This window comes from Leopardus geoffroyi, chromosome A3 (genome assembly GCF_018350155.1).
Source record: "Leopardus geoffroyi isolate Oge1 chromosome A3, O.geoffroyi_Oge1_pat1.0, whole genome shotgun sequence".
Taxonomy (NCBI): domain Eukaryota; kingdom Metazoa; phylum Chordata; class Mammalia; order Carnivora; family Felidae; genus Leopardus; species Leopardus geoffroyi.
This window is the reverse complement of record NC_059336.1, coordinates 93,385,816-93,397,362: the sequence shown is the minus strand read 5'-3', so window position 1 is coordinate 93,397,362 and position 11,547 is coordinate 93,385,816. Positions and strand designations below refer to the sequence as shown.

General features: G+C 34.8%; 1 protein-coding gene across 3 annotated transcripts in view; it reads left to right on the top strand.

Moving 5' to 3' along the window:
* Nucleotides 1-971: 971 nt before the first annotated feature.
* LRRTM4 (leucine rich repeat transmembrane neuronal 4) overlaps nucleotides 972-11,547 on the top strand; it is a 701,253-nt gene continuing 690,677 nt past the window's right edge. The window contains exons 1-3 of one of the 3 annotated variants that reach the window (XM_045446641.1): nucleotides 972-1,279; nucleotides 1,571-1,721; nucleotides 3,556-5,102. In XM_045446641.1, coding sequence (XP_045302597.1) covers nucleotides 1,718-1,721; nucleotides 3,556-5,102 — 1,551 coding nt within the window. In that variant the 5' untranslated portion in view covers nucleotides 972-1,279; nucleotides 1,571-1,717. Of the gene's footprint in view, nucleotides 1,280-1,570; nucleotides 1,722-3,555; nucleotides 5,152-11,547 lie in introns of all 3 variants that reach the window. The other 2 variants (XM_045446640.1, XM_045446642.1) reach the window with 2 other exon arrangements.

The following is an 11,547-nucleotide window of genomic DNA, read 5'->3' as shown; positions in this document are numbered from 1 at the left end:
TCTCTCTCCGTGTTACATTAGTTCATTCTTTTGGATTGTTCCAAAAGTCTTCTGCCAGAGGATTATGAAATAAACAAGTAAAGAGGAGAAACAAAATGGAAGGTGATGCATCATTATTTTTTTTTCTCAAAGTCCAATGCAAGTTGATGGAAAGCACAGGCTTTTAAAAATATATATTGCAGGTGTTTCATCATTTCGTCTTTCCTAATTGTGAGGATACTTGGCAAATTTTAGAGAAATACAACAGTGATACAGAACTCACATGCTTTTTTTTTTCTTCTGGAATTGTACATTATAAGTAACTTGCACAAAAAATGCATTATGAATGTAGACAACTTTAAAATATGGTGACTGCACAAGGATGTCAATTATACTCTGGAATAAAACTCTTATCTAAGTAACATTTAGTTTCTCTTAGTTACCTGCACATTTGTTAATATAGTATTAAAAGTAACTACTTTAAGACTAAGAACGTACACTTCAAGAAAGTAATGATCCAGACTGTTTAATAAGATGTGCAAAATTGCATAGTGTATTTAATGATCAAAAGTTGGGAATTTAAAAATTAGATCTAAAAATTTTAAGTAACTATCTTTAAAAGTGATCTCATATTTTTCCCTTGAGTTAAGATTGCTTCTCTCTGTGACTTGCTTAAAAAATATAAATAAATAAACTGACAGCAATAACAACAACAAAAAAGCTCAAATGATTTCTGCTGAAAAAAGATAATAAATCTGTGATCTGTGCAAAGAAAAAAAAAAGGCCCAGGGAACTTTTAAAAACTGCTAATTGGGTAATATTTAGCCAGTATTTTACTTATTATTTAATATCACTGAATGGAATCCTTGGCATAACCCTTTCATAATATATATATTATTGGAGAGAAAAAAAAAAAAAGTGATCCTGTGCCTTTAATTTCCCTTTCTGAGAGAGGGAAGGCTGCACACCACTGACAGGCTCACTTGTTCCCGTCTTTAATGTGCAATCTGTTTTCTCCAGCGGAGGGCACTCAGTGTATCACAAACTCAAGCATTAGCACCAACAAGCTCTGAGCATCATCAGTCTCTGGAAAGCCTTCTGAATTAGACAAGGGCTGCCTCTCAGCACAGCTACAAAACACTTTAAACCTGACCAGCTAAATGGATAAACCTAGCCTGCATAGCTTTTAAACTGGGGTCTCATACAGCACAGGAGGCCTACTTGCTTCAAGAACTGAAAATCCAGAGGATGAATTGCTTTATCTGGGAATGGCAAAAGCCAGCACAATAAGGAATGCCAGGTATTCTGAAGATTTTCTTTTTTTTTTCCTTTTTTTTTTTTTTTTTTCACCTCTCTTTTTACAGAGAAGTTGGTTACCTTCGAAATGGGCTGTAGCTTTTTTGCACAGATTGCCAATTACTGCTGATGGGTCTCTGGTGAATTACACAATGGTCCTCAGAGCTTAGAGGCCCTCCCCCTCCCCCCCCCCCCAACGGGCTTCCTTTTCCCTGCCCCCCCCCATCCCACCCCATGCTGATTTTTTTTTTTTCATATATGTATATATATTTTTTGCCTGTCCTCTCCGGGGAAGTTTGTATGGGGCTACTAGCTCACATGCGGGATCAGAATGGTGTGAATGACAGCCGCACTGTGTCATGAAGGTGGTGGTGGTTTCAGCACGAGAGACCAAATAAGAAGAAAGCTGAGAGAGGGGGGAACCGTTTTTGGATGACAAAGGATGGGTAAGTGAACTTTTGTTGTTTCCTTCTTAGCAAAGCTGATCCTCTTGGCTTCCTATTCTCAGTCGTGGCATTAGCTGATAAAAGACGGGGAAACAGGCAAAAAGCAGCAGCCTCTGAGTTTGCCAGTTGACTCAGTATAGTTGCTATTATATTTTTAGATCATTTTCCTTTTAGTAGTTTTTTCTTTTTAAATCTGTAAATGCATAACACGGACTCAAACAGACTCTAGAGAAATATCTTTAAGACTGTCTCTTCTGTATGCGTTTCTACAGCTTGGGAATTGAGCCTGAGATAAATATTGTGTTTGCTTCTATTTCTTGATAATATTAACCACGCTTGTATTTCTGGTCGCGGTCAGGAAGAATGTTAACACTTTACTGTGTGTGTGTAGGGGTGGGGTCGTTACTTTATCAGAGGTCGCTCAAGGGTTTGTTTTATCTTTGAAGCTGTATCCTAAACACAGCTTCCAAATTTCCAGCAGTCATTTGCCAGTCTTATTTTTTCAAGTGTGACTGGCTTTTTTCCCCCCTTTCCCCTGTCTGGAAGAGCTGGAATGTATTTCAATGAGATTGTAACTGGCAAAAGGACAGAGAGCAAGATCGGGTTTCAAATTAAAAAAAACAAAACAAAACAAAAACCTGGTTGAGTGAAGGAAGGAGAGCTTTTTAATTAGAGGTTTGGCTGATTGCCTCTTGCTTAAAATATGAATATTTAAGATAAATAAAGAAACTGCAGCACACAGGGTTTTTTTCCCCCCCTTACCGCTAAGAAATAATAAATCTACTGTTGACAGAGGAAAGAAGTCCCTTAACATGCTATGACTTGGAAATGCAGCACAAGTGCCAATACATTGCAACTTTGCAGGTTTTTGGAAGTTAATGGAGGTAGGGGAGAAAAAAAAAAGTCTGAGAAATTTGAGCAGGTCGGTTTGGAAATGGGGGGTAGTAGTCTATTGCTTCTCTTCTTGTTTTTTCCCCAAATTTGCAAAAGCAACTATGTTAAAAATAACAACAAAACTAATACTACACAAAATTATTTTTCATTTTATGCAAATATTTAATAAGAATTTGACAATCTTAACTTTGACATGTTCTGTGTTATCAGTAGTTAGGGCTCTGGGCTGATGTATCTATTGCTGGGCAAGAGAGCCACGGTAGGCAGGTCCTCCTGAATGCTGAGAGCATATATGCTTATTAACACGTTGAGAGTACCTCACACTGTTAGTAGTCTTCATACCATGCTTCACTGGTTGCCCATACTAGTCCCAATGCCAGTTGTTCAGAGCTCATGTATTGTTATTCCATTATGCAATAAGGATACAGTTTCAGGCAGGGCAAACTTGGGTTACCTTGACAGCTTACTGAACCTCTTTTGTCAAATCAAAGTCTGTTTGCTCAACTAGGAAATATGTCCAAGTACAGGGTTTTCTAAGTCACAGTTTTGCCATTACCGGAAGACTCGGTACTCTTCATTTTGGTGCTGATGTTCAACAGAATGACTACCCAAATATTATTGTTATTAAAATGTTGGCGTTAAGTGATAAGACAGGCTGTGTGCTTTTCAGTGTTGATGACTGTATGAACTCCTGAAACTCGGGAAAGATTTTCTTAGTTCCACGGCACTGTGATGATTTGAAAATCAAGGAAGAAAGAAGGAAACCTGAATAGCAAACATGCAACACTGAAGAAAATAAGACTTCAGATGTTGAATACATTGTTCTTAAATCAACTGTCCCATGACTGCACTAGATGGAATGCCCCTGATATCGGTAAGCTGGTGGTGATTTATATTAATAGCTTTACAATGTGCATTTGTCTTCTTTTTAATATTGTAGGTTTCCGTTTAATTACGCAGCTGAGAGGCATGCGTGTGGTGCTAGTGCTACTTCCTACACTGCTGCTTGTTATGCTCACGGGGGCTCAGAGAGCTTGCCCAAAGAACTGCAGATGTGATGGCAAAATTGTATACTGTGAGTCTCATGCTTTCGCAGATATCCCTGAGAACATTTCTGGAGGGTCACAAGGCTTATCATTAAGGTTCAACAGCATTCAGAAACTCAAATCCAATCAGTTTGCTGGCCTTAACCAGCTTATATGGCTTTATCTTGACCATAATTACATTAGCTCAGTGGATGAAGATGCCTTTCAAGGGATCCGTAGACTGAAAGAATTAATTCTAAGCTCCAACAAAATTACCTATCTGCACAATAAAACATTTCACCCAGTTCCCAATCTCCGCAATCTGGATCTCTCCTACAATAAACTTCAGACATTGCAATCGGAACAATTTAAAGGTCTTCGGAAACTCATCATTTTGCACTTGAGATCTAACTCATTAAAGACTGTGCCGATAAGAGTGTTTCAAGACTGTCGAAATCTTGACTTTCTGGATTTGGGTTATAATCGTCTTCGAAGCTTGTCCCGAAATGCTTTTGCTGGCCTCTTGAAGTTGAAGGAGCTCCACTTGGAGCACAATCAGTTTTCCAAGATCAATTTTGCTCATTTTCCACGTCTCTTCAATCTCCGCTCAATTTACTTACAGTGGAACAGGATTCGTTCCATTAGCCAAGGCTTGACATGGACTTGGAGTTCCTTACACAACTTGGATTTATCAGGGAATGACATCCAAGGAATTGAGCCGGGCACATTTAAATGTCTACCCAATTTGCAAAAATTGAATTTGGATTCCAACAAGCTTACCAACATCTCACAGGAAACTGTCAATGCGTGGATATCATTAATATCCATCACTTTGTCTGGAAATATGTGGGAATGCAGTCGGAGCATTTGTCCTCTATTTTATTGGCTTAAGAATTTCAAAGGAAATAAGGAAAGCACCATGATATGTGCAGGACCTAAGCATATCCAGGGGGAGAAGGTTAGTGATGCAGTGGAAACCTATAATATCTGCTCTGAAGTTCAGGTGGTCAACACAGAAAAATCACACCTGGTACCCCAAACGCCCCAGAAGCCTCTGATTATCCCTAAACCTACATTTTCCAAATCTGACCCCACCCAGCCCACCCTTGAAACACCAAGCCCTTCCCCAGGGTTTCAGATTCCTGGCACAGAGCAAGAGTATGAGCATGTTTCCTTTCACAAAATTATTGCAGGGAGTGTGGCTCTGTTTCTCTCAGTGGCCATGATCCTCTTGGTAATCTATGTGTCTTGGAAACGCTACCCAGCCAGCATGAAACAACTTCAGCAACATTCTCTTATGAAGCGGCGACGGAAAAAGACCAGAGAGTCTGAAAGACAAATGAATTCCCCTTTACAGGAGTATTATGTGGACTACAAGCCTACAAACTCTGAGACCATGGATATATCCGTTAATGGATCTGGGCCCTGCACATATACCATCTCTGGCTCCAGGGAATGCGAGGTATGAACCATGATCCTCCTAAAAGCATTTCTGCTGCGGGGAAGGAGAGGTAAATGTTTGAAGCCCTAGAGGTGTCTCTAATCACTAGAAAGATTAATGACCCTTTTGCTTTTGGGTTTTTGCTCAGTGTGAAAGGTTACTTAATTAAATTACAACCACCAGGAAATTGACTGTTTTCTTTATTTTTTTTTTTAAATGGTTGAAACTTGAAGGAAGTTCATTCAAGGATGAGATTAAGTTGGAATAAAGCACTATGTTAAAACATCTGTTTTTTTTTTTTTTTTTTTAACAGTTTGTATACAGAGGTTGGACTTACAAACACACATACACACAAAACTTTTTCATTCTAAAATTAACGTCTGGTTCTTGTTGTTTGACTTCTGTAATGGAGTAAAGAAGGAGAGACCAGCTTAATTTAAAAACAAAGTGATTTTACCAAAATTCCAGGAGGTAATGAAGATTTAAACCAAAGAGCAATTTACCCAAGGGTTGATTTTGTTGTAAATTTTTAGTTATAATTAAAGCATGCAACAGGGATCTCACAGGGATAACTTTCTGTGTTATTTGCCATTTAGTTATTATACCAGCATAGAGAATGTGAGAGGCCTACTGTGTAATTGTATTAGGCTTTTAAAGATGTTTTTCTTTCTTCTTTCCTTCCTTTCTGCCTTCCTTTTTCTTTCTTTTTTTTTTTTTTTTTTAAATTACTGGACATAGATCACTTTTCATAGGTTTTCTTAAGTGCTGGCTATTTGTATGTAATCAGAATGAAACTTAAGTTCCATGTTTTGGCTATGTCCCTGGTAACTAAAATCAGGTCCTGATATTGTGGATGATTTAGCAATAATATAATGACAGGCATAACAGGGACTGTTTGTCAATGTTGCTGTCATCCCCAACAAAAATCATGTATATTCTTGTGAAACTTATCCAAAACTAAGTGATGCAAATATTTACAAATAAAAAGAGAGAGATTTGAGTTCTGGGTATTTTCCCTTATTGTAACATTAGCTTCAAATGAAGGCATTCATGTTACCTTATTTTCATTTTCATGAGATTGAAGTTTGGATCCAGTTTCTGATTATTTAATTTTAAAGATTACTTACAGTAACTTGCTTATGTGTAGAAAATAGTCACAGATTTCCAACTTGTTGATAAGTAGTACTGGATGCAAATTACTCTTTGCTTGGTAAAGTTGATCAAAAAGTACAAAGATCATGACTGCCAAGGCCTTGTTGCTGGAATAGAGTAGCAAAGAGAGAAAGTAAGTTCTGGCACAATGTTGTCTTAATATCTAATTTTAGATGATTTGTTGTTCAAAGGAAAGTTTTAATGAGTATTTAATGAGTATTTTCCCCTTTTTATTACTAGTTATAACAGTTGGAACAAATAATTTGCTCTATGATAATATATACCCAAAGTTTCCATAGTTCTAAAGGCAGATGCTGAGGGAAACGTTTTCAGACAAAGCACTGAGTTTGAAATATTCTCCAACTGAGTAGAATTTGGAATACTGAACTATTTTTCACAGAGTTCATTTTTTCCTTCTTGTGTATGATTGAAAATAAGAATAGTAATCCCAGTAAAACATCCCTGAAAGAAACCTGCCTAAACAATTAACCTTAAAAATTAAGGAGAATAAGATATTTTATATGAGTCCTAACAAGACTTGATGATTTTATTGCAGGCTGACATTTATACAGTGTACATGAATATTAGTAAAACAAGTTCATCCTGTTTTATTCTAGATTCTCTTTGTATTTTGAGATCCTCTTAAAGCATAGTAGTACAAAAGGGAAAGGAGAATCCAAGTCCATTCATTCATTTTCTCTGGACTTTTGTAGTAGAGAGGTGATTTTTATTTATTATAATCACCAAGAAAGAAGAAAGATTCTTAAAGAACTAGGACTTGAGTATAGTGATTTCTAAAGCTTTTCCTGAGTTCTTAAATTCCAGGGATTATTCTTTTAAAGACCCTTGACTTTACCATGATTAGAACGAAATAAAAACATGTTTTATTCCATAAAAACATGAGTGTTTCAAATCACATTTTGATACTATGTGTATTAGGTAGAGGGGAGTTTATGGTCATGAAATTGCAGTGGCACTGTTGGAGTTGAATGTGGTGTTAAGACATATTAAATAATGAAGTACATGATTAAGTGTTGTAATGAAGAAAGTTGAAATGGCAACTCTGCTGAAGTAGATCAAACTCTCCGTGCCCTAAAACATGGGAAATGGTAGGTTATACATTTAAGACCATTAACTCACAGGGTCTAATGAAGCTGCATTTGAGTGAATATTAACCTGTTTTCCAACACAAACACATACAAACATTTCAGCCACCACTCCCCCCTTTTGACATGATAGTCAGTCTACTACAGTTGTAGAAATGAGTTATAAGAAATGAGAACAGTTATAAGAAATGAGAAAAAGCAAATTCTTAGAAAGTGTGGTGAGAACCATAATTTCCCCTTATGTCTTTGTCACTATGGAGTAAAATTTCTTCTGTTGAGAAAATGTCTCTACAGAATGAAGCCAAGAGAGAGGAGTGATTTGTCCAATTCTTTTAGGACTATAGAGGTGTGCCGAGTTATAGTCTGCTGTTGCTTTTATAAACCTCACATATCAATAGCTTAGAAAAATAAAGAATCAATATATTTACAATACAATTTTGTGAGGTAGTCTTTTTTTTAATTCAGAACACCAAACTCTACCCAATAAAGCCATAAATACTTAACTAGAAAACTTAGCACTAAGTGCCTTGAAAACAAACTGCATTAAATTGAAACTTCCACTTATACAACTGTTATATTTAGTTATTGTGATCTAAATATAGTTCAAATATCCGTTTTGTCTATTTCTTTTAAGAAGAAAATAAAAATATTAAGATCTCTGATTAGAATGGTGTCTCTGAGTTAACATACAAATATAAAATATAGCATGCAGTTCAATAAGTGAATAACTTTGGCTCTATTCTTTATAAGTTTTAATTTTTGAAAAGTCCACGTGCACATTCTAGGTTAATACATTGAAGAAGGATATTATAATACCTTAGGCAGTAAAACTCTCTTATATCTATAAAAGAAGAATAGAGTAGATAGTAGTGAATAATTAATATGATATATGGCACAATTCTAATAGATACATACATCTCAATCATCATACTTTGAGTGGAGCAGTGTGCTTGGTTGAATTGAATCATTTAATTTGTCTCTCCTCAATATGTGCTCTGAAAGGAGTACTTCAAGCCAGAAGGATACAGCTTTGCCTGAAGCTTAGTAAGGTGTTATTAAAAGAGAAAATTGCAAATAGGTACTTTTGAAAATAGTTTGTGGTGCTTTGCATAGCTTTATCTCATTAACATATTACAAGAATTATGAAGTTACTTTATTTTGCATACCAAAATTTTACTTGATAATTATACAGAACAATTTTGAACACCTGTTTTTTCTAGGATATGTTGTATTAACTGAAATTAGCAAGGACCTTTATAAAACTATTGTGAGTATGGGAGAAGAGAGAACACTTCAAGTTTGTCTTGTGAATTAAAAAAAAGATGAAATTGGTAAAACCTTAACATGAATGAATAAATGAAAGCGGTCTCTAAAGAAATTCTCCATTCCAAGTATTTTAAAAGTTAACTAATTGAAATATAAAGTTTAATGATCCCATAATGCTAAGAGTGCTGCCATTAAGAAAATGAGACTATAGGTGACACTAGATATGTATTTTCCAGATATTTGATATTTTAGTTATAACTCTTCAAAATCAAGTAAAATATAATGGTTACAATTGAGCTTACTTTATTTCTTTCACTGCTATGCAGTGGGTGGTATAGACCATTTCTAACAGTTTATATTTATTGAATATATTATGTCAGGTCCAAACTATTGATTTAGGAGGGATTATTAACTTCTTTCTACACTTTAGATATTGACATTTTAAAGGATACTAAGTAAATTTATGAGAACTAAAAAGCATAATATGTTCAAAGAGGATTTCTAAGTGATGGAGGCCCAATATCCTTGAGTTTAATTTACACCTTACCAATACAAAACTGTAGAAAATAAACTTCATTTGGGGGCTGACTCCCACTGTGCTATGTCAGAATGTTATAATTGAAACTTTACTTTGTAAATCCACTTAAATTATATCTATGTGTGTATGTGTGTGTGTGTGTATGTGTTTGTATATATGCATGTGTATGTGTTCATGTACAGAGAGACAGAATATATATTTCCATTAAAATTCTTCTGTATTTTGGACATTTGAAAGAAACTTGGGTTCTAGTTATCAGAATTTGTTAGGAACATACTTCTTAAGGTAAATGTTTAAAACTCTCTAAAATTGTAGGTATCTCCTGTCTAGATACCATCTTTCTTAATGTTCTTTTTCTTTCAAAAAGCAGAATTTAAACTACACATTGCCATTTTTGGTGTGACTTTGGGCTCGTCACTAGTTTCTCTGTGACCCATCACTAAATGAGTATATGTGATGAGCACAATATATCCCAACTCAAAGCTTTGCTCAGACTAGTAAACTTTGTAAACTCTGTGGGCATTCCCAGGACTGCAAAAGCAAGATGGGATCTAGAAGAAAAGTGAGCTATTGGTATTCATTGTCAATGAGAAATGAAAGAAATTTTGAGTTAAAAAAAAAGACAAAAAAACAAATGGCATGCTCAGGTGAGGAACATTATAATTTCCTTTATGCTTGAGGAGAACATATGTAACACGCACGCATGGGTACACATAACATGCACGCAAGCACACACGCAGATTTATGTATCTTTCAAATTCTGGCAAGTAACTGGTTATTTTGAAAGCATTTAAATATGACTTTATTAAAAATATCTGTTGTCTGAATTTGATTCAATTAAAATCAATGTGAAAAGAGTTTTTAGTAGAATCTGCAAATGGCAATGGTGAGGAATGACAGCTTCCAAAAATGCCTGACATGATTAATTTAGGAGAGATTTTAAACTGAGGATAAAGGGTCCAATTACCCTTTTTAGAATAAGTTTTTATTAGCACCTCATGGACAAAGTTTTAATAAGATTCCAAGCTGAAAACGTCTGACTGTGGTCTTAGGAATGTACATCTTTTGAGACACCCCAGTAATATTCATATGATTTCAGAGTTTTTCTTCTTGGGATTTTTTTATATTGTATAAAATCTAGTCATCCTAGTTCTCAGGAATTACATTTATAGATAACTTTATGCATTGGAAGTTGCTTGGTAATATTAGCATTGAGGACGTGGTGACTCATCAAAATTTTCATGTCTCTAGAGTTTCCTGAATCACTAAATCAAAGTGGTACACTGGCAACCTGTATATCATCAGACACTGGGAGTTTTGAAAAATTGGTGTGTCTTTGGAGCAGTGAAGAGCGTGAAAGTGATGTTAAATATATTTTAAAAATTAAAATTGCTTTTTATAGTACCGAAAGAAGCATCATCCATCAGGTCAATTTAATAAAATCTCAATATTCTTAAAATGAAAGAGAAATTATGAGGGTATTTTTCTTAAGCACTTCATAAGCCATTAAAAATTTAACTGTACATTAAGGAAAGTTGCGAAGCACAGAATTTCCTGTGGCATCAAAATCACTGGCTTTTAAATAAACTGCTTCAGTATGTTTGAAACTCCTCAATATATGCAAAGGCTATGATTCATACTCCTGCTAAATAGTTCAGAAAATAGTGCTTTCATTGTTAAGAGAAATTAAGGTTTAAACAAATGTAGATGTGGGAAAATTGTTTTTTAAGAGTAAGGTGTTTGACTTATGTCAGATATTATATAATACTTGTAAACCTAAGGTTTGGGAATGGAAGGACAGCAAAGCTTCTGTGCATTAATAAAAGGTTAAGGTCGTCATGAAAATGTTTTTTAAAAATCAGAAAAAAATCATGTCCAAAAATTATTAATAAGTTTAACTGAGAGGGAAACATTGAACAAAGATTAATGCCTGGGTATCATATAGAATAGTAAATACATGCATACTAAATACGATTATGATATTAAGCATTATTGTTTGTACATGGAAGTGAGACTTTTATATTTAATATTATATAAATGGTATTCTTACATATAAGTACAAAAGTAACCTTGAAATAAAAGTGTATTTAAATAACCATTGCAATTAAACACCCACTTATTTCATATAAATATTTCTAAAATGCTAAAATGTATATTGCAGATATTAAAGTAATATATATTATACCTTTTAATAAACCCTGTTCTTTACTGACTTGTCCAATTCACATGAATTGCCTCAAAAGTAAATATTTGGGGGATATTAAAAAATGTAAAGACATTGAGATAATTTTGTGTCTTCTGTCACTGTCTCAATTTTAGCATGATTGTTTTCTGAATTTTGGAATGTCCATACCACCATCTCTTGGAAAGTTCTATTCTCTTCTTTACTTCAGTTTTTTATATG